The 23,795-nt window shown below is 51.8% G+C and overlaps 1 protein-coding gene across 1 annotated transcript in view; it reads left to right on the plus strand.

Annotated features, from left to right (window-relative positions):
- The first annotated feature begins 2,057 nt into the window (after positions 1-2,057).
- Positions 2,058-23,795, plus strand: part of LOC139101354 (serine-rich adhesin for platelets) — a 43,838-nt gene continuing 22,100 nt past the window's right edge. The window contains exons 1-2 of the mRNA XM_070654425.1: positions 2,058-2,890; positions 9,176-10,594. Of these exons, the coding sequence (XP_070510526.1) occupies positions 9,410-10,594 (1,185 nt within the window). The 5' untranslated portion in view covers positions 2,058-2,890; positions 9,176-9,409. The remainder of the gene's footprint in view (positions 2,891-9,175; positions 10,595-23,795) is intronic.

Consider the following 23,795-nt stretch of genomic DNA (forward strand, 5'->3'; position numbering starts at 1 on the left):
AATAATTCAGCGTTAATAGCCGCAAAACTGAAGAAAAAGCAGGTAACGAATGGCCGCATCATGCCGAACCTTCAAACTCGCAACTCAAATTAGTCTCGGCCTGAGATTTGCCACGCCGAGGTAAATTTCTGGAATGCCGCAAGAGAGATTCGAGGTTTTAAAAAAATCAGGTGTAAGACAGAAGAAAGCCGCGGGGTGGCTAACAACTTCCTCACAGCTTAGGTCATCCTTTTCATTTTGTCGTCAAGCATTTTTTTTTTTTTTTTTCCCTTTGCGCGTCCGGCTTTAGAAAATTCCAGTAGGCGCGCAAATGTGTCAGGTCCGTCGTATGCTATCGTTCCGGTGTGGGCGCCCGTTTGTAGAAAAGACCTTCACGGCTTCAAATTGGCACAGGGACATGCATGAAATGATGAAGGTCCGACGACGACGAGCGTGATGACGATGAATGAGGATTCTGACGGAGAAAACTAGACGTCCCGCGGAGAGGACCGAAAGGGCGGTAGGGTGAAAAAGTAACGGAGGAAAGAGAAAGAAGGATGGGAGGATATCGCGACACGAGATCCGGGTAGAGGAAAGAGGTGACGGATATAGCGTGGAAAAAGGAAGACGAGCGTGCGCGATTACGGAAGAGAGCGTCGGCCCGAGCATCGGCTTGAACGGCGTGAGAGGTAGCGTAGCGTGGTTCAGCTCGGCTTGACGCGGCGCGGCGCGGCGTAGAGTGTGGCGGTCGTCAGAGTAGCGGGCCGACGGAGGCAAACTAGAAAAAGAGAAAGAGAGAGGATTGAACGGAGGTGTCCGCGCCGAGAGAAGAGTCGCGCTAGAGTGACGAGAATGACGAAGAGGCATAGAAAGGCCGACCGATGAACGGAGAGACAGATAGCGAGGCAGAGTTAGGCTAGTGTAGGCGCCCGAGCGAGACCGAGCCGTGCCGAGCCCAAGGCAGGCAGGCAGGCAGAGCCGTTGGTGTAGTAACGCGCCGAGACTCGTATAGACGATCCTGCTTGCTTGTCTCTGCCTGCTTGCCCGCCTGGGTGCCTTGCTCATTGCCCTTCCTCCCCCGACATCCCGCACCCGACCGACCGACCGACCGACCGACCGACCGACCGGTCGGTCCGTCCGACAGCCCGACTCCGATTCTATCCGTGTGAATGCACGTCTGTGTTCGCCGCGCCTCTCCATGCGGTGCCTCTGTCGGTGGCGACTACATGCGAGAACGGCCCGGCCTTTGGTATGTGTGCGCCGCGCGCGTCCGTGTACGCGCGTGTGTTAGATGGGGGTCCCGGCCCGGCTCGGCGCTCTCGGTCCGTCCCGTCCCGTTCCGTGGAGTATCGCGCCGCGCCGCTCGCCACCCGCTATCCACAGCAGTTTCAGCCAGCCCGCCCGCCCGACTGACTGCCAGTGTCCCACCGCACGCCGAACCGTTTGCACTCAGAAGCGATCAGGGAGCCCTTCTCTGCCTCCCTACCTCTACCACCCTGCTCGTACGCTCTCTCGTCGGGTCTCCTCCACCGGCACCCCGCTTCACCCTTCTTCGTCACCCACGGGTCTCCCTCACTGCCGCTCCGATTCTCTCTCCCTTTTTCACCAGCTTTACACACATACGCGCGCGCAAACAGTCCTCTCTTTTCCTCTTGATATTCTCTCCTTTTCCGTCAGTAGCGCGCGGCGTTTCTTCGCGTCCTGCTCTGTCCCATCGGTAGCCTCTCTTCCGCCCTCCTCTCCCTCAGTTGAGTTACACTCGGCGAACGCACGAGCGCCGGCTATCGCTCTCTCCGTCGGCTCATTTTCCATCTCGGTTTTTCACCCTCCCGCGTCTCGTGCTATCTATCCTTCTCTAGCCAACGTGTTTAGCCTCCCGTCTGGTCTCTCTTTCACGCCGCTCTACGCTCCCTCCACGTTCCGCTCGCGACTCAACTCTCCTCGTCGCGCTACCGCAGCCAGCTGTCCTGCCTCTCCGTTTTCGACTCCTCTCTCGTCTGGCGGTCCCGCTTCTCCCTCTCGATCTCGGGAATAACGCCGGTGTGTACTCCCGCTGTCACCTGATCGCGGGACGCTTTTCGCGGGTGAGATACCGCTCGGCCACCGAGTCAACCCAGTCTGCCGGCGTTCGCTCTTGCTCCGATTCTTCCTTTTTGCTGTCCTTTTCTCTCTCTTTCTATCTTTCTCTCTCTTTCTCTCTGTTTTTCTCACTTATTCCGCCCGTCTGTCCTCATTCCGTCTCTCTCTTTCTCGTTCGTTCTGCCTTCTACTCTCCTCCCCACCCCCGCGTAGCCTCCTCTACTCTTCCACCGCCGCTCTTCCTCCTGCCGGCCGTCGACGTCGTGGTCTTCCTTTACTCGCCTCGTTGCCGCGCGACGTCAACATCGTCAGGCTGGTGGTTACCGGGTGGAAGACGAGAAGCCGAGAAAAAAAAAAGGAAAGCGAAGCACAGGAAGAGTTAGCCGCCACCGAAGTCCGACGGCGGTCGTCCACGCGAGACCGCGTTGCGAGGACGGTCTCGCGCCTCTTCTTCCTCCTTTCACGGATCTTCGCCGGCACGTCGGATTTGTCCGGGGAGTGAGAGGCGGAGAGTAGGAGAGGTGGAGGTGACACTTTGGGCCAGACACGCGGCGTGGATCTCGCACACTCGACGAACGCGCGCGGCGGACACGGAAGAGCCACGTTACGTTGCGGATCGGTGACAGTGCCAAGAAATCTCGTTTCTTTTTTTTCTTTTTTTTTCTTTTTTTTTTTTATCCCTTCTCTCTTTTTTCGCCCTCCATTCCGAACTCTTTGTCCCGAAAGCGGCGTCGTGTCGGGTCGGGTGTGGATCTCGCGCCGGCCTTTGCCAGTGCCCGAGCAATCAGGCGTGTGATCCTCGGTGTGACAGTGTGAAGACAACGATTCTCAAGTGAGTTCCGATCTTTATTTTACGATTGTCCCAGCTGTTCGCGCGATCTCTCAACTTTTTTTCCGCGGCGTATCGTAAACCACTCCGTTTATCCGCAATTTATCGCCCATAGATTATTTAACGTCAACGAACGAAATATCGCCAATAAGGAATATCTCGCGGAATGGATTTGTGATGGAGACGTGGTCAGTCGGAAATATATTCAAAGATATATTAAGAAAAAAAAAAATTTTTTTCTGTTAATCGTTCATCGTGCTGTCGCGATTGTCGGCGTTCAATTTCTTTTTTTTTTTGTTTTTTATAATAGTAAATGCATCTGAGTGATACGAGCGACACGATTTTTTTATTTAATGCATAGACGAATGCTAGAAAGTATTATTATAAAACCATGTAAACGAATCGATAAGTGCTATAAAATATTAATCGATCTCTTGTACGCGTTGCACTGATGCTGCGAAAAATTACAGTGAAGTCACGCGGTAACATCGCCGCCAAAGAAAACGGGCGCGCGATCACGCTCATCTCCGCACGTCATATTTCATCTATATTGCGATACGCATATATAAATTTTGCGAAAAACTTTCTTTGCGGCCGAAAAAGATTGACGTTTCTCGGTGACAATCAGTCGATAAGGCGCGAACGACGACGACAATCGATTGGGTAAACCGTATTATTTTCTCCGCTACGGTTTTTTTTTTTTTTTTCCTTGACTCTCGCGGAACGGCGACGCAGCTCCCTTGTATCGAAAAAAGAACGGCGGAGGAGAGACAGAGGCGTCCGTTCTGGTGCCCGTTGCGGGACGGTCGCCACACCCGCCCGTTTGGGAATTCAACTTACTGCCACTCCGGGGACTTGAAGCGACGAGAGCGTTCGACAGTTTCTTCAGCGGGATCTAACGGGCCGTCGTTTCGCGGTGAAAATAATCGGCCAGTTCCTTCGGCGGACGGGACTTTTCCGGTACAAGTCGACTTTTCCGGACGAACGCGGAGCTTGATTTAACGAGGAAAATTGTCGGCGGTGAGAAATGAAAGACCGGGATGTTTGACGGACGGCCGCGTTATTTCGTCGCGTCTGAGCGCACCGCCGAGACGCCGAGAAAAGTCTCTCGTTATCGGTTTTCGAAGTGTTACGAGAATGCCCGCCCTTTCGATCGCACACGATGGTTGCGTTTAACGCGGTTCTTTTCACCAGCGATTTAATTCGACGTAGGCGGACGGCGTGGAAAACACGCACACGAAGGTCGGATTGAAAAACCAAGGCACTTGGCTGCGGTGCTTCTGTAACGTGTCATTATCGACGATAGCTGGCTCTGATCCCGCGTCCGCGCCTTTTTTTTTTTTCAAGAGTTTGTTAATGCTCGGCATTTTCGCTGCATTGTTGAACGCTTCTGGGCGTCAGCTGGAACGTCATTTCTTACGATGCCGCCTCTTTGACGATAAACTCTCGATTAATATTCGATGGATGCGACGCTGCGGGATAGAAATTATTTAAAACTCTTTGCAGGTTAATTTTCCAACTAGGCAGATCGCTATTAAAAAATTGATTAGATTCGATCGCGAGTGCGGGAGAAATTTATTGTCAACAAACGCACGCGCTGTTCGTGCGCGATTAGTCGCGAAGATACATTACCCCTTGTCTATAATCCTTCTTAGGCAGTGACCCGATCGGATGTAAAGCAACTAATCAAACTATCTGAGTCTCGGTAGTCTCGATAGTCTGATGGATGATCGATAAAAGTAGTTAAGGACGGATATAGCTCCTCGCATAGCTCTTATGGCGAACGAGATTGCAACAAGACCAGGATACTTGGGCAGATTTGCTTGCATCTCGTGATCCCGTTACGCTGATCCTTCGACGCTTGAAAATAAAGGAATTCGCCGCGTTTGCGAAAGGATTTTTTGGTAAATCTCACCGCGATTACGTCTACGGGCGATATTTTTACGCTCCTTTTGCGCTTTCCCTGCTAATGCATCGCCGATTCTTGCGAGTGACATTTGGCGCGAACGTGTTTCTCGATATTTCTTGCCGTTTCGAATAAATTAAATGAAATAAATATGATTTCTCTCTTTCTTAATATGCGCATGATATTCTTTATACGGCCTGCTAAATTACGGAATTGTATTGTGCGCCTCAAAAAGTAAAACAAGTGTGATTCTAAATTAAAAAAAAATGTATTATTTCTTTTAAACCGACAGAGAAAGCAACATTTTATTTTAATTTATGAACGTGTTCATATAATTTTAATGTAAAGAGTATTTTTTATCAAATTTATAATTATTCGATTCTTTCTTTCTTTTTTTTTTTCTTTATATAAGTTTGGCGATCTTTTTTCAGGAATATTTTGCGTATCGTACGTGCGCACTTTTACTTGCGGCAAATAAAGAATGAAAAGGACGTTCGGTTTTCTCTGGTTGAAATTGCAGCCGCGAATTTTGCCGATCGGTGGCCGCGAGACGCCACCGTTACGAAACCGATCGGCGGCTCGGACAAGGACAAAGGGGTGGAGAAGGAGGCGAAGCGGGGGGGGGAAGGGGGGAAAGCGGACGGTGGTGTCCTGCGCGGGAAACGGATAACCGAAACTGTCGCGTACGCACGCATACAACGGGTGGGCGTACGTGGTAATACAGTGGCCATGCGAGCTTGATTACACATTGCGATCACGAGTGTCCCACGAGCGGGCGGACATAAGGCCTTTTGTCGCACTATGGCCTACGGGCAGGAAGCACGTAGCGTGACACTCGGCTGCTCGGTGTGCGAGTGGCACCCACATTATACGCCGAGTAATATGTACACGAACGAGGGGAGAGAAGAGACGCAATGCGCGAGAGCGAGAGAACGACCACGCGGTGAGAAGAAGAGAGACGGATCGACGCGGTAAAGGGGGTAGCAGGGAGAATCGGCGGGGACGTCAGGGGGATGTGCTATAATACTCGGTGGTGGTCCCATGCCACTACGTGACTTGTGTGCGGCTCTAAGCCGAGACATATCGCCGTCCCGGGGCCCCGTTTCTGCCACCTAAAGGAGCGCGCGGATATATCGCGCACCGAGGCTATTATACCGGCTACCGTGCCGGACGGGGGACAGTTCGATCGGTCTTATTGAATTTGCTCTCCTTCCCACCCCCTCCGGCTGGCACCCGTCTTCGTCGGGCTGGTCTTCCGATTGTTCGTCGCGCGTTATCTAACTAAGCGCAGTTCGCCGCTAAACCTAATCGGGTCACCCGCTCGCGAACGCAAGCTCTCGCAATTTTTTTTTTTTTCTTCCCTCTCTTTTTTCCCAACCTCGTCGGGTTTCCGTCCGAAGCGGAACGCGCCGCCGTGTTCAACGAAATCGGAACGCGGGCGAGGTAACTTCATTTTCGACTTCGTGCTTTAGACGCTTATTAAGTTTCCCTCGACACGTTAAAATTTCGCGCTCTGAGGCAAGAGCTCTCGCGATCTCCGGAGTCACTCGCCAAGACTCGACCGAATTCCACCTTTAGCAAACGTGTGCGTGATATGTCTCGATGAGACTTTGATGATTGCCGGATGAAAGCGTTTATAATAGAAATTATCGATATCGTTGAAAATCCAGTTACTGCTTTTTTAAATCGCCGATACTTATTTAATATTTAAAGCATTCGCATATTTGCATAAATATCGTTCCTTTTATTTTGCGTTAAATATTACGTCGCGACCGAAGAAATTATTTTCGTATCTTAGTTGAGAGAACGCTGCTGTCTAAAAATATATATAAATGACGCTAGTATGCCGCCACATCGACTTTTACCTTTGGTCTCTCCACATTGATTCTATCTGCGAGCTCGCGGTCCGGCAGCGTGGGTTAAATGCGACCGCGGCAGTTAATAACCGCTTAATCGAGCTGTTAATTAAGGCGCTCCGGGATCGCGACTCTCGAAATAAACCTTTTCGCACGTTCGCCCGATCGTATCTCCGTGACGGGATAGCATCGGTTATCCGACGATGATATCACCCCGTGACTTTTCGGACCGTATTCGAACTCTCCATTTCGCTCTCTCCCTGTCTGGCTTGCTGTCAATTGAAGGAAATCGTGTACATCGCGGCCCGGCTATTATGCCAGCCACCGCGCTAGACGCTTCGATCGGCCTCATTGAATTAGTTTCCGCCAGCGGGCTTGTTCCTCGATTGTCTGGCGTAAACCGCAGAGGTTTGCCATTTTACTCAGCCGTCCAGTCGGCCCCGCTGATTGACATTCCCGACGGCGATAATCGCGAAAATAAGAAATTCCGTCCTAATACCAGCTCATCGCGTGAGTCTCTCGCCGCGGCTATATCGGAGCAATCCAGCCTCGAGTATTTATTACGGCTGTATCTCGCCCTGTATCACTGGCTGCGGAACAGCCAAGTCTTTATCGCCACCGTTCCTTTGTGCTCTATCAACTCCGTATCGATTTTCAGCGACGCCGAACTAATTTCCTTTCTAACGAAACAACCTCGATGATATTTGATAATTGCATTTAAATCCACGTTTAAAGGCTTATTCCGTGTATAAAAGAGATATCAAATTTCACTCGCCGGTGTGGCCTCCGATTACAAGTCGCAGTTGATTTTATTGATAAGCCTATCTAATATATTAAGGGCCGATTAATTTTTTAACTATCGTTCTGCAAGTTATAATTTTACTATATAAGATTTAATACGTGAGTTCGTTCTTACCTCCGTTATCTTTCGATTCATGTCAAAGCAGTTACTCTGCGCTCGTCTCGATTTTTTTTTTTTTTTTTTTAATATCGCGATTTTCCACAATTTGCGCGTTTGCACAGCGTAAAGTCGCACCGACAGAATTGGCTGCCTCCGAGAGATTTCATTTTGATATCCACGACGAAACGACTCCGCTGGCCCGATATTTCGAGGATTATCTTGATTCTGCGACCCAACGGGGCTTTAAGTGTTCGCCTTTGGGCCATTAGTGAGCCGCCCAAGGTAGACGGACAGTCCGATTGAGCTTATTGAATTAGATCCCGCTCTCGGGTATAACGCGCCACGATTCTATCGCTCGGTCGCGTTTATCCGTACCGTGTACGTGTATCTTCAATACACTTGCGGTGATCTCGGGACGTATATATCTTTCGTCGCGCCAGGCGAATTTACATTCGGCGCGCGAGTGTAGACAAATCGTCACAATTTTATTTCGAGGTCCTAGATAGAAAACGGCGCGAGATAAAACGTTCGTCGGAGGGCGTGACGTCGAGAATGCCCCCGATGCATATCCGGGGGGGTTGGGAGTGAGAATCGCGCGAAAGGGGTGCCTATATTTTTTTGGGTCGTTATATCTCATTATTTTCCGGCCCCCTCGCCGCGGGGGGTCGAGAGCAATAACCGTTCGATCCTGGATGCGGGGCCACCCTTTTTTTTTTTTGTTCTTTTTAAATGACACATGGCGGCATACCATATTTCATTCTGATATCGGTCATGCAGAAATGCGAGGCGCAAAAATGGCCCACGCGCGAAAGGAAGGTCGCGCCGGCCAACCGGTTTCCTTGTGTTAAGCGCACCATGTAAGCTGCTGGCTAATTGTGCCAACGTCGTCGACTATCCTTAATGCCGCTCTTGCGAAAAGTCCATTTCTTCATATGCAGCTGAAACGTGATATTCGCGAAGAAGCGTGCGGTTCTACCTCGAGCCTGAATAACTCGCGCAAGTTAGATAATTGATCCTTCTTCTTCTCCGAAAAATTCGTTTTATTTTCTTTTAATTTTTTAATATTTTTTTTGCGTTACCTACAATGTTCCGATTGCATTAAAAAAAAAAAGAGAAATAAAATAAAAATACGTTTAATTTGTAGAAAAAAAAAAAAACGGTAAACTTCGAAACGCAGTAGTTCTAAGCGAGAGTGAAAAGTGCAAATCAACTCTAATCATTTTAAGCGAAATTTCTTACTCGAGTAGTTTCGAAAATAAACGATCACGGGTGCTGGGTGCTAACGGGTCTACGATCTCTAGATGTACAAGCCCGAAGGAGCTGAGAGCGATCGAATCGCTTAGAGCGGGCGAGTTTTCACAGCGAGAGTTTCGCGCAGCGTGGCATCTCGCGCGCGCGTCTATTATCGGACAGAAGGTGGAAGGCGACGGGAGTCAATTTCCCGAGAGAATTTCTGCCGCGTATTATATCCCCGAGCAGCTATAATCTACCTCTCCCATTGACGATAGCCTCCACCCACCCGGCTAGTAGTCCATTAGCGGCGCCCCTCGTGCTTAAACGTTTCCGTCGCTTAATTGCGCATAGCTAATTTTCCTCATCACATTTCGTCCCTCTTTTGTTTTCAGGGGCGCAGCATCACCTCGCCGCCGTTGTCGCCGTTCCCGGAGGAGACCGTCGAGGTATATCCTGGACGATACTCGCGCGGGCCGCCGCGAGCAACTTATTCGGATCTCCCGTGAGCGTCGCGGTGTTATCGTGAATGATCTCTGTGGTGTGATTTTGGTGCGGTCAATGTCGATGTGCCGTTTGCGAGATAACGGTAGGCAAAACCTCGGTAGCGAAACGTGAATACGCTGAATATGGCTAGCGCGACAACGATGGGCTTACGTCGCAGAGCACCGGTGAACAGCTCGCCGACACCCTCGAGCCAATCACTGTCCGGGACAACGAGCGGTGCGTCGTCGTCGAGCAAGCGCTCGAGAAGCGAGAACAACAACAACCCGTCCCACGGCAATCTGAACTCGATGAACGGCAGCACTCGGGACGAACCGCCGACGAAGAAATCCCGCGGGACCTCTACGAGCGGAGGGAAAGGCGGCGGCGCATCCTGCGCAACGTCCTCGTCTTCGAGCTCAGCGTCGGCGACTTCCATCTCGACGAACACGAGCGTTACAACTGACAGCCAGATCTCTAAGGGTCGCGGCACTTCCGTCTCGCGATCGGCTACTCAGACGAAATCGTCGTCCACTTCGACGGGCACGGCCTCTTCGACGAGTGATATATCGAACGGTTCCGTTCTCTCAACTAGCTGGCCGACAACGTCGAACATGTCGGACGTGCCGTCGTATGCTTCCGTGACCGGGCTGGGCTTGACGGGCGGACAAACGGCCGGCCTATGCGCCGGAAGCCTCGGCATACCACCTACGCCGATTCCTCCCTACATGTCGACCTCGATGGCGACCTTCGTCGGCAACGCTACGAACCTCGGCAAGAGCTCGTCCGTCTCGTACCTCGACATCTCCAACATGACCAGTGGCTCGTTGGCGGCTGCTTCCGGCGCGGCGAACTCGTTAAACGGCGGATACGCGACGGCCGGTGCCGCCGCAGTGGATACGAAGGGTGGAATGACAATGCCCTATTCGGGCATGCCGTCGGCGAGTGTCAGCAACGGCCCGTATAGCGTGCAAAAGGTGCAAGGATCAAAGGTGATAGACGCGGCCGCCGGATCGCCGAGGAAGTTTCAAAACGACGCCATGTTCAACGCCTATCAGCCGTGGGTGATCAAGACGTACGGCGACCTCGCGAAAACTAAGACTATCACTATCAAGAAGTACGCGCGTATCTTGAGGACTTTGCGTGGCGAGGAAGTGAACAGCGCCGAGAACAGCAAGTTTCGCTTCTGGGTCAAGAGCAAGGGTTTTCACATCGGCCAGCCGGAAGGCTACGACGCGAAAGCGGCCGACAGGATTATCGGGCGTCACGCCGTCACGAGTCCGGGCTTGGATCCGCCGCTCTACGTGCCCACGCAGCTGCCGCACAACAAGGTGAGTACGTTCAAGCGGATTAGCCTGCCTCTCGTAAGCGCGAGAAACGTCCCTCAGGTAGAGCCCCACGAGCGACCGAAAGGATTAAGTTAGCGAGCGCTTGCTTGCGGGAGGCGTCGCGATATAATCTCTCACCGATCGAGGAGCAAAGCGATTTAACCGGCAAATGAAGCGCGATCGATAAGCTCCGACGTTCGAACACATCGCGGTTGACTTTCGCGCGTTTCTCACCTTTGCAGAGCTTATTTAGCATGAAATACAGGGACTCGGCCGGAATTAAATAGATCTTCCGCGTCTCACAAGTTTTCACTTCGTCCCGCGGCGTCACTGTAAAGACCAAGGATTTATATATTTAATGCGTCAAACGCAGCAGTTTTCTTGTACTTTCTAAGCGATATTATGAAGGAAGACGATCGGAAAACGGTACGGTTATAATAATTTTACTATACCGCGCGCTAACCGTACACGGAGAAGCAGTAATAACGTCGCGACCAAACTGTCCTATATACAGCCCGTAAATTCTACTTTCTTATCCTTATTCCTGGAAAATTGACTTTCGAGCTTCTATCCACACGGATTGGTCGTTTTGCACGCGGCAACCCACTGTGCAGAGGAGAACTTACCGCGGCGGCCCACTGAAACGCGGGGTTTATTGGTCGGCGGGATTTATCTCCATGGCGAGTAGAAAAACCGCGAGAGAGAAAGAAAGAGATTTCTCGGGCGCGGCACGCTTAGGGAGTGAAAAAGAAAGAGGTAGAGAGACAGAAAGGAAGAGAGAGATTTTGCCGCGTGCAGATAAGGCAGTCGTTTAATTGCGTCTAATTATGTATATACACACGTGCAACGATGCGGCTAGTGGTCGACGCCGCCGCCTCCGTTTCATCCGTCGACGCTCTTCGTCGGTGCAACGGCGCTTCGATCCAGTTTCCGGAGCTTTGCCAGGCCGAAGCGAGAGGTGGAGAGAAGCGAGAAAGAAAGGGGATCGGTTACGCGGCGCCGTTCGCCTCTTCGGTCAGTAACGCTTCCGCGATTTTCTATCCGCGTCTTCTCACCGCGGAATTCGGCAAGATAAAGCCAGGGAGAAATTTCTTTTCTTTTTTCTCTCTTCTCCTCTCGGCTTCGCTCTCGGGGGTTTCCTCGCGCGCGCGTCTGACGGCGCTACTTTAAGGCCATCCGATAATGCGCTAAATTACTCACGGCAAATTCGATTCGATGCACTAGGCGCCCTGTGCCTGCAGATTAAAGCCCGTCGTACGCCGTAATACATCTGGGCTTAAAAGCGCGATATATAAACCTCGATCGACGTTACGCCGGGAGTAGGTTCTGTCAAACAATGCGACAGATTGTACCGAGCCTTCTGCCACGGACTTCGCGGTCCAAATCTCGCTCGTGCCACCGTACCTTTACGTCGATTTGTGTACGACGGCCTTTAACGTGCGCCAGTGCGCACTACCGCATTCACCCGAATTCGCTATTACACAGCACCACGTCATCGTGCACGCCCTATCGGGCCTGCGCCGGTTATTCCCAGAATATCCTGCGATTTACTCGCGCCGGAATGTCTTGATTAAACCGGTCACGGGGTTACAGATAACCTCGGCAAACGGCGCGATAATCTAATCGGTAAAATTGATTTATATTTTCAACGGACGAAAATGATAAATTGGCTTAGCCACGTCTGGCGCGCTCAAAAGCGCCAGCGGTCTTAATGAAACTCAAACTTATCGCTATAATTTTATCCTAACAGCTTACGGCGATTTCTTATAGCGCTTTGATAAGTACGGCCTCGAATATTATTGAGTGGTGCTTGTCGCGAACGCTCGCTCTCCCGTCACTATCGTTTCCTCTATCAGAGTTACGATGCCGTTATCACTCGTATATCTGTGAGAGGTGCAGAACAGTAAGACGCTCTCTCGCAGCGTATACTTTTTCCCCGTTTTACCCCTCAATTACATTTCACTCTATCGCGAGAGGCGGACGCTTTCACAGCACTATCTAATGTGCCGTACGTCACGTAACTCGACCACCAATCTTACAAAAATCAGATATCGCGCCTCGAGTTCCTTCAATTCACCAGCGAGAGTACAGCCTTATTTTATTCGTCGCTTCCACATCGATAAGTCGCTGGATCGGCGAATTTCATTTCTCGGCACGCAATGTCAGAGTTCGCGTTTGACTATTCGTCGAATATTTATCGCTATCGGTATTGATTTCGAAGCCGCGATATGGAATCATCGATCGTGCAACTCTAAAGGAATGTCGTCTAATTTTTTTAGCTGTAATTTAGCTGTAGTAATTAAAAAAAAATCTTAACGTATATATATATTTTTTTTTTACAATCTGGAAAGCAAAAAAAAAAAAAACGGAGCTATCTTGGATATATTTTTCTTTTCGTCCTTTCTAAAATTGCAGTTCTATTAGTTACACCTTATGGTCGCGAGGTTCTGACGCGCGTCGCATCGCGGTGCCGTGGGATTCCGGACGCCGAAGTTGCACTCTTTCTCACGGAAAAGGAAGAGCACGGCGGGCGCGCTTAGAATTCCGCCGCTCCGCTCGTTCGCTCGCCCTCGGTTCGCCATCGATCGGGATTCACTGTTCCGGGTGGTCGGAGCGGAGAGGATCCATCCTCCCCCGTCCATCCCGCCCAGCGGCGGCTGCAGCGGTGGCGGCGGCAACATCCACGGATTTTGCGTGCCTCCGAGATTTACCATTCTCCTACTATATCTCTTTCTCTCTCTCTCCCTTTTCCTTTTCTTTCTGCCGCTCCATTTCCGTCCTTCGCCACAGCGTCCCGCAAAATATCACCCGCTCGCGACACTCATTTTTCACGGTTGACCGTCGTCGAGGGCCACGAGATAACAACGGCGGAGAGGAAAGGTTCGCCACCGCGATAACTCTCACGGGAGAGAGGAGTTCTTCCTCTTCTTCTGCGGCGCTCGGTCCCTCTTGCTCGCTCGCTCGCCTCGAGGGTGGCAGGAGAGTAGGTCTGGCCGGCTAGTCATTAGTCACTTTCCGAAGCAGAGGCACAGACAGGCCGCGGCTCTTCCCTCCCTCTCGTCCGTCCTTGCCTCGCTCTCTTCCTCCTGTTCCGCGTTCACCTCCACCCCGCTATCGTTCTCTCTTTCTCGCGCTACGTCCTTTCTCGTTGCTTCGTCTCGCTCAGGGTACCGTCTACCGGTCCGCTCGCGCTTCTCCTCTCGTCTCCGTCTTGCTGCGTGATCCCACGGCTGGATATCTCGTTCTCGCCACGGTCTCTACATCGGCCACCCTTCTTTCCCTTCCGCACTCCACCCCCGCTCGCCGACTCCGAGACCCGAAGCGGTATAAGTCTCCCCTCTCGTCGGGCTCCGTCGGCTGTGGCTTCGAGACGTTCTCGCTTGCTCCCCTCACGGAGAGAAACGCCGTCGCCGCCACCGCGCTCGTGTTCGCCTCCTCTCCCGGTGCTAAGCCTCTCGCGCGTCTATCTTGATTGAGAAGGAGTGCTCTTCTCTCCTTTCGTCTCACTATGCCGTTTCCCATCTGTCTCTCTCTCTCTCTTTCACGGTTGCGAAGTCAGAAGAAGAACGAGTGAAAAGATAGAGATAGAAAACCGGCTAACCATGCCTACGGTGCCATGAAACTGACGAGGATGTGGCGAGAGAGAAAGAGAGAAAGAGAGGATGTCATTGATCGTCCCGACTGCGGCTTGCGAGCCGCTAAAGGTCCCGTACAAGCATGGGCCCGCCGGCGTGTAGCCCGAGCCGCGCGTACGCACATGTGTGCGTGAGCACACGTGCGTAAGCGCTCCGTCCGCCCGTCGTTCCCGTGCGTGTGGCGGCGGAAACCTTTTCTTCTTGCGCTACTCGAATTGCAGCGCCGGCTCGCAGCAATCGGCCACGTAATGTGCGGACGGCAAGCTGATATTCTATAAGAATGCGAAAAATGCAATGGTCACACGCGCGCGAACATACTTGGCGCGATACCGCGGCGCAGGCCACGCGGAAAAAAAGGATATAAACGCAAAAATATCGTCGTTTAAAAAAAAAAAATTACATTTAAGTTAGAGAAAAGTTTAACTTTGGAATGTTGATATTGTAAATTAATGTAAATTACACTTTGCACTTTCGTTGCGTAAGAACCGTCTAAATGTAATAATCAAACAACTGCGTTTACCGCTAAACGCGAAACATACGACGTTGCTGACGGGGCGGCATTTCTCGGGCGAAATTGCGGGCGCTCGGCGAGCAGTTTTTTAATCAAGAGGCCAAGGGAACTGGGACATCCGACGCGATAGGTGGCGGCGACGGATAAAAGAAAAAGACGGTCTGCGCGCGCGGAGGTTAACCAAGGCGATAATTCGCCGCTCCGATTTCGGGGGTTTGGCTCGGTTAACCGAAACCGTGGTGGCTCCGAGGGCGTGCGCCGCGACCCTTAGCCAATAAAACAGTTGACCTCTTCGGCCGGGAGAAGAGTAGCAAGGCGGAACGAGCAAAACGACTGTATCCGACGAGGCCCTCTGCATTTTTGGCGATCGTCGCGAATTCTTTACTAATGGTCCTCGCTCTTCTCCCGTTTCTCGTTTCCATTTCTCTTCTCTCGCGACGGTTTCGGCCGCGGAGTCGCTCGGCGAATTAAATAAGTCTCTATCGATCGCTAATTTCGAGATGCCTCGCAAGGAAAAAGATATCCCAATAAGAAAAAGTGGAAGGACGTCGCTTTCCGTAATAATACTCAACGCCGATATATTCCTCGCTTCCTGTGATACGCGTCCTTGGACAGCCCTCGGCGCGGCCCGGCGGCGCTTGATCATTATCACCGCCCCTGCCTCGATAATGAAAGTACGTGCGCGCGCTCGCACACGCGCCCGTGTATTGCGTCGGTGTCGAGAGCACCAGGGTTCGCCGCCTGCGGTTGCATTCGGGCACCGACGGCGGCTGGGATCCGATGAGAAGAACGAGCGGCGGCGCGAAGAGAGACGCGAGGGGTCTACAACGAGGGTGGCTTCGAGGCGTATACGCCGCGTCCCGGCCCCGCTGAGTCACGCACTAAAGAGAAACGCGTGAGGTCTCTCTGAGGAACGAACGGAGGGTTCCGGACAGCCACGGGAGTTTCGTGCGGGTATCTTTATTTTTAGCGTGTGCGTCGATCCGGGCGGCACTCGTGCTCGACTCCGAAAAGACGGAACTTTTCAAAATTACATGCACAGTACGGCACACGCGTACAAAAGAAGAAGAAAAAAAAAAGGGACGAACTCCGCGTAGTCGAATAAGCGAGTTTTACGAAAAGAATAAATTATTACGACAAGTACGTTGTAAATAATCGTTGAAATTTTGTTAGCGCGGTGGTTAAATTGTATCGCGCTAAAAGTTAAGCAAACGGAGGAGATACTTTTCGCGCGACTGTCAAAATTAAGATAGCCCTGTTTTTTTTATGCGAATTTTATTATTAAAACGATATCCTAATTCACGAAATACGGTTCTCCCCAAAGCTCGGAGATGCAAATGAGTCTAATGAAGTTAGATTACCGTTGCGTCGTATTTCCACATGTACGGGCGCGCGCGCGACGCTAACAGTACGACGGAATTCGAGCTATTGCGCAACCAGAATTTTATTTATAAAATCCGCGAGTGAGAGAAAGAGGCGTGCGGGATTCAGGGAATGGCTAGGCTACGTCTGCGGCCTTATCTCGGTGGTAATGCTGGGTAAAGATTGTTATCATCGTTATCTCCATGTCGATAACCAAAGTTATACACGTTCTTCGTTCCCGTGCTCGAAACTAATGCGACGAGATTAACCCCTTCGTTACACCGAACACGCATATTCGACCGGGGCCGGCTAGAATTGAGAGCCGCCGATTTGCCACATTGTTACATAATGCCGTACACCGGTCCCTCGATTTATTTGAAGCGCCCTTTCGATCGGACTCGAATTTCTGCGCCGAGAGTCCCGCAAAGGCTGGGTTTTAAATAAACCTGGAAAATCCAGATGTTTATTCAAGAAATTTTTGATCACTCTGAAATATAATCTTTGCTCCGTCGAAAACGAATATTTAACTGGCAAATAAAGAAGCCCTTTATTCTGATTTATTTATCGGACGTAGAGATCAAATTCTGCGGAAGAAATCAAAGAAGAGCACGCATGCATTATTTTTTCTTTTTTTTCTTTTTTTTTTTCGATGGGATTAAAATATAGGGTTTATGCGGTGTCGTTGTATTTCGTGACGATAGATCGAAGAGAGCGCGGGTCCGAGGGATGGATAGTTTCGTCGCGGTGCAATCCGCGAAGAAAGCGGAACGAGGCGAAATTCGCTGGGCATTGAAACAAACTCGTCGTTGCGCCGGGTACACGGATAGGATGAGCAGTGTAGATGCGGCGGAGCAGCCACGGTAGCGTGAAATACGACGCTGCAACCTGGATTTCCGGGCCTTAACTCGGTACGCTTACGGTGTAAATGAACTAACAGAAGCGGAGTTTCTCGTTCATCCCCGGAATACCGCTAGGAATGCATATCTTCCGCTTGAAAAATTAACATCTGGAAAATGACATTCTCCCTCCGTGTTAAAATATTATTTTGAAATCATTTTACAGTTATAGTTCCCTACTATTATTCCTTCGGCTTCGTGAATTGATTGCACAACTTTCATAAAACGCGAGATCGATGGCGGATTAAAAATTGACAAAAATCAAACTTCAACTCGGTTCTCCCTTGAGTAAGGTATCGGGAAGTAAAAAGACTCGCGTCGAATCTTGCCCACCGAATTTCCACCTCGGTTTGACGCCGATCTCATCGGCGCGGCGGCGCGCGTTGCGTCCGTCAGAGATCCCGGGCCGGAATGTCTCCGGTAGCGGGACGAATTTCGTCGTTGCAACGAGAGATTCTGCCGATGGTTCGCATACCGGTCGACATACCGGCCCGCTGTTCATGCGTCGGTTACGCGGAACGAAAGCGCGCGGATCGAGAGCGCGTATACGCGCCGTGCCGAGAGCACCGGGGGCCGGCTGAGCGTTCTGGGCGGCTGAATTCTGGGGTACCAGCCGGCCCCGGTTCCCCCTCGCACACTCCGGCGGCTATAACGCGCGGCACGTAACCGCGGCCGGCGGCAATTAGTAGCGGGCCGCCGAGGGAGCCTCGGCCTTCTTCCCCAACCTGCTTGCCTCCGCCCGTCGCGCTCTATCTTTTTCTCTCCTTCCTGCCGTCTCCCTCCACCCCGAGCAATCCGTCCTGCTCCTTTTCCGTCTCCCTATCGCGCTTTATCTCACGTACCACCCGTTCGCCGGCGTCCCGCTCGCACGTCCGCGCTTTAGCAACCACCGCTTCTCTTCTTCCTCTTCCTCTTTCCGCCCGCGGCGTATCCCATCGCTCTTCGCCGGTACATCCTTCCCTCGGTCCCGCTCTTCCTCTCGTTCTCTCAGACCGACTCTCCCGCGGCGCGTTTTCGCTCGCTCGTGTATACGGTATTCGGATTCCCTCTTTTTCTCTCTTTCTCTCTTACGTTCTATCCCGCTTTCTCATTTTCTACGTGGTTCTGATCTTCCCGTTCGCTCGCTCGCGTGCGCGATCGGTTTGCACGTCGAAGAGGGAAGGAGACGAGGGAATATCGGTGAAAAAACGACGGAGGTGGTTGAGTTCGGGAGCAAGAGAGGCCGAGGGAGAACGATGATGAAAGGGAGGGAAAGAGACGGGGAGATTGCGCGTGTCGAATAAAGAGGAAAACGGGCGCGAGACGGGGACGAACCGGGGCTGTGCGGTGGCATAAAAAGAGGCGTAGCGGGAAGAGAAAAAAAGGAGCGAGAGAGACCGCCGTGGCGAAAGGGAAAGAAAGAAGATGGCGAGCTAGGGCGCACGAAAGCGAGGAACGAAGACGGAAACGCGGGGTAAAGCGACCGAAGAGAAAGGACAAAGAGAGAAAGAGAGAGAGAGACGCGCGGTTCGGGGTGGAAGCCGCAGGCTTTTTGTCCCGCCACCGCCGCAGCCACCCGACAAAAATAGACTCCGTGTCCCTCGGTTCGTCTGTGCAACGACGTGCGACGCGGAGAACCTTCCGTCCTTCTCTTCTCGTTCGTTCCGGGCGTGAACGCCAACGGGTGTCTTCCGTCCACGTCGTTCCCTCTTCCTTTTACTACCTCTCGCGTCTCTCTCTCGTACATTCCCTCGCGCGTTTTTCCCCGAGGAGCTGTATTCTACGGTCTCCTCGATCCGTCGTCGATGTCCCGAGAGAAGAGGCCGGAGCCGAAAGTGCGCGCGAGAGATTGTTAGAGCTGGGGTGGTCGGAGGAGATGAGGCCGATACAGCACGTCTTGATGATCCTTATCTACCGTAGGAGGCCCGACACCCGACGACGCGGACGTAGGCGCTCAGGTCGTTGGGCGACGTAGGCTACGGAGTCGCGCCGGCGGGGTTAGAGACAGAGAGAACCGACCCTACCTTCCGTGCCTGCTCTTCTCGCCGACCGATATACTCATCCGATAACCCGGCAGCGCGGCAAATCGTGATACGTATCGACCCCTTTCCAACGACCGCGCGCGCCGACCGACCCCCTTCGCTACAAATAAGCTCCCGAACTACTTACCCGCCTACGCTCGCGGTCCCATCCGAGAAGCCCCACGGGGAGAAACGAGGATCGCTGCTCCCCGCGGGACATTCCGAATTTGCCGTATCGCTCACGATAGCTGCTACCAAGATTACTTTCCTTCTCTCTCTCTCTCTCTTCGTCGAAATCGCCGAGTTCTGTCTTCAGATTTTAAGAAATGACATGATTTCCAGAGACTATCGTACGAATTATAACTAATTTTCCTTCAAAAAAGAAAAAAAAAGTAATTAAAAGTAATTATAACAGATTATATTTAATTATAACGTAGAATAACGTTGTCTTTATCCGTCTATTACGCTTTTTAGAAATCACAAGTACTTCTGAAACAAAAATCAAGGTTTTTTTAACCCATTTTCGAGCGTCGTCTTCTTATTTTTCTGCCTCGCGATATTTCGTATGTTTCAAATCGCAGATATTGTCCGTACAATCAACTCTACTTCGCGGTGTGTCGCGCGATTGTTCGATTTTCCGAGGCAACTGGCCTCTTAAGTCGGCGCGAAGCCTCGCCAGAGCATCCGGCACACGTTTTCCTGACTCTCCGGGGACGATGATCGTCGGGACCGAAGTGAATGCCGCACGCGGGAAAGACAAGAAGCGCTGAGAGAACGGAGAGAGATAGAAACGAGCTCTCGAGTGAAACTCCTCGCACCCGGTATCCGGTATCCACGGCCAATTAGCCGTGCCTCTCTTGCCACTTCGGCATTTCTGTTACTTTCTTTGTTATCCGCCGCTATAAACACCACTGAGGGTGCTCCGCGGTGTGCGCGCTGTACCAATTTATGAGCCGTGGCTACCGGAAGCGTGGACCGGCTTCTCTCAAAAGCGATATCACCATTTCATCGAGACTTTCCTCGAAGACTCGCCGGGCACTCTGTATTTGTAATTCTCTGTACTTTTTTACGTAATAAACGGCGAAAAAAAAAAAGAAAAAGGGATTTTTTATTTGTCGGAATAAACGCGAAAATAAAGAGATCGAAAATTATTTAGTTCAACTCGGCTCGTTTATTTTAAGCCTTTTTTTGAAACTTAATTAAATAGTAACGCGATCCAAAGCGCCACGTTATTATGCCGAGATATACGCGAGAGCCGGGTGTACACGTAAATATTTTATCGCTCGCGCATTTGAGACGCTGTTTTTCAACGTAATCCAGAATTTCTATTTATGGAGCGTCCGACTGCTGCACATAGCGACACGCCGCCGTGCGCTCCGAAATAATAGGTGGTTGAAGCGTGCGGTGCCTTTTTTTAATCCCATCGTAGAGCCGGGCCCCGTTTCTCGGCTCGGTCGGGAGGCCCACGGGGATCGTCGACCTTGGAAAAGAGGCGAAGGACCAGCGAGGGTGAATTCGGGCCAACTCTCATTGATCGTGGTCAACTGGAGGTCCATTGTGTTACCTCCGTCGCGTAGATTTTCGGCAAATGCTCGTCGCCCTTCCCCGTTTCCTGCTCGGCGGAGCCCGCAGTTTGTTTGCCAGCCTGCACGTGACCGGGCAGGGTATTAGGATTCCGGTTGGGTGCCGCCGATCGGCCGCCGTTGCTCTCTTCATTAAGGCGAGTAAATCCCGGCGCGCGGTATCTTTCGAATCTTTACTCGGGCCGGTCGGCCGCTTTGCGTAGCGCGCGTCGCGTCCGGAATACATTGAAAGGCTGCGAAATGCCAGGCAGCCAGGCAACCAGTTTCCGCCGCAAATCCGCCGACGACGGCGGCCATGTGCGTAGGCGAGCACGGTGAAGCTCGTGGCGTGCTTGCTCGTCGAACTAATCACTCGAGCGGCGCAATTAACCGCGCGTTTATGGGCCGGGTTCCGCAATAAAACGCGCCGCTCGAAAATTACGGGCGGACTGTCGCGATTATTCCGCTGCGCGATTATACCCGCGTCGAATTCGCGTGATTGTTTTTCGTAGGTGAGAATGCGTTTCGGCAAAACCAGAATTTCCACGCCTGTCGGAGCAAATTGCCAAACTTGGCTCTTCGTAGAAATCGACCACCGACCCCTTTCCCTCCCCTCGATAATCAAATGGATGTTCGATAACGCCTAGTTCGACACCTTCGTGATGCAAGAGAGAGCATCGCCTACCTATAAAAGCGCGTTATCGCGAGACGGCTTGCAGCAATACGTATAAACGATAAGTGGCTAGGGAGATGGAGGGAGAGAGTAGTTATCGGGCCTGAACGTGTGGTTCACGCCGCCGTCGCCGCCCGGAATTATCTCCCTCGACAGCGATATCGATTGTCCCGTCAGATAGCGCGCCGCGTGAGTCGGCACTTCGTCGTTCCGCTTCTTTCCTTTTTGATCCGCCGGCGGGATAAGCGGAGCGGGGCCGGGCCGGGCCGGGCCGGGCCGTTCCGTTCCGTTCCGGACGGACTCACCATCGCGACATGATCGATTTTCGCGCCGCGCGACCGCTCCCGGCGAGATATTATTCCTTCCTCGGCGTTGCGACGGCGAACCGCGATCGATACGCCCGCCGATCTGTCGCCGCGGAACCAAACGGAGCGTCGAGAAGGCGCGCCGCAATTTTCTTCGACTATTTAACCGACCGCGACGAACTTTCTTCGAATTCTCGGGAGACGCGGCGCGGAGCGGCGAGGAGCAGCCGCCGGCTGGTACTTGGCCCGCCCCGTTTCGCTCGTTTTCTTTTGCAGCCAGCGTGAAACGAGCGAAAACTCGCCGCGCCGGAGTCACGCAGCCGGGCGATTTTCAACGGGTCCCCGCCACGCTATCGTAACCCGTTGTCGAGAAAACACTTGGTCTCCGAAATATATCCGCTCAAAACACCTCGGGAAAGTGTTGGGGTTCAACCTCGATGCTCGAGCTACCACCAACACACGTGAAATTTTTATTCTGTGCCTAAAAACGCTCGAAATACACATCGGATTTTTATTTGTTCCTTTTTTTTATTAGTTTTTTTTCAAATGCCCACGATTTTCCGTCAAGGCGCAACAACTCTTCGCTGCGTGAGAATTTTATATAAAAAAATTGAACTGAAATTTGAGAAATAGCACGTTTTTTTTTTTTTTTAATTAATCGACGATATTGTAAAACTACGATAGCTGTCGTTTATATTTTATTGCAAACGAAGATTTCGGTATGGAATGTCTAATACTAAATTTTGTTAATCCGACATTAGGATTGTATTTTAATTTTCTCCAGTCATAAATATATGAAGTGTTCTACCACATTTTTATCGAAAATCGGTCTTTCTCGCGAAATGTTAAGATTTCAACCGCACCGTTTTTCTATTATTTATCGAAATTAATTTATAAAAGATTGCATGAAATTAAATAAAGATCAAGCTCTATCCCGAAAGCAGCAAACGCAGTCATCACAAAGAGATCGAAGATCAAACGGATTCGCGTATAATCATTAATACACCGCTCGGTTTATTACGTGATTAATACATATTGTGCGCTTTATTGTACAATTAATACATATTGCACGCCGGGTGAATATCGCATATATTTCGTACGGCATTGTGTTGGTAAAGGGAGGAGGGGGGAAAGGGAGAGATCTGGTTTCATCATTTGCGAATTAATAAGCGAAAGAAATTAGCAATTAAGCACAGCGACGTTCGTGCCGGATCTCGGGGAAGCGATTTCTGCGACCGGTTCTTGTCGTTATTCACCGGCGGCGCTTCCGTTCCATTCGATCCACCACCGGTGGGTTCGCGCGAACGAGTTCCACGTAGGGCGACGGGACCATCGATTTCCAGGCGGCGTCCCACGGTGGCGGTGGCTGCGGCGGTGGCGATGGCGGCGGTGGCGGCGACGACGGCGGTGGTGGTGGCGTTGGCGCCGTGAAAGAAGTCGGAACACGGACATTTAAATCTAAAAACGGCTGGCCGAAACTCCCGACCCCGGGGTAATTGGAGGGTCGCGGAATTTGTTGCTTCGCCGACGTGGTGCGAGGGAGAAAGGGAACGGCGAGGGAGGCAAAAGGGAGGGTGGGAGGACGGAGGGACGTTAAAATACGAGCACCGGTTAAACGCGGGCGGGCAGGCAGGTAGGAAAGCCGGGAGAGAGCGAGAGAAAGAGCGCGTGCGTGCCTTTGTGTGTATCCTTGTGCGAGCGTGGAAAAGAAAGGGACGGAAAAGAAAATGAAGGAGAGGCAGAGAGAGACAGAGATAGAGGGAGAGAGAGGAGCGTGGAAAAGGAAAACGGCAGAAAAAAAGAGCAGGAGGGACAAGTGGCCGACGCGATGAGGAATCGCAGAGCGTTTGCGGAGCGAGAGCGTACTTGGGTGAAACAAACGCGCCGCAAATCCGCCCGCGTATAAACGAGTTAGAGCGCGGAATCGTCGTTCGTGGCGGTAACGCGACGACGGCGGCGACGGTCAGGATGAAAAGCGGTGAAACGGAAGATGGAAGCGAGAGAGAAAGAGAGAGAAGGTGAACCGAAGGGACGAAAAGCGTATGCGAGCGAGGCAAAACCGGCTGTGTATCTGGGAAAAATCGGCGCTGCGCCGGATGTCTATGCCTTCCTAGGTACGCGGCAATGGTAGCAGCGCGAAACGAAGCGAAATGCACGGGAAGAAGGAAAAGCGGCAAGTACCCTCCCCGCGCGCGCTACCCAGCTCCTCGCAGGACAGAGACGGCGAGACGTAATAGGTCGTAGACGTGGAGGTTTGCGT

This window comes from Cardiocondyla obscurior, linkage group LG03 (genome assembly GCF_019399895.1).
Source record: "Cardiocondyla obscurior isolate alpha-2009 linkage group LG03, Cobs3.1, whole genome shotgun sequence".
NCBI lineage: Eukaryota > Metazoa > Arthropoda > Insecta > Hymenoptera > Formicidae > Cardiocondyla > Cardiocondyla obscurior.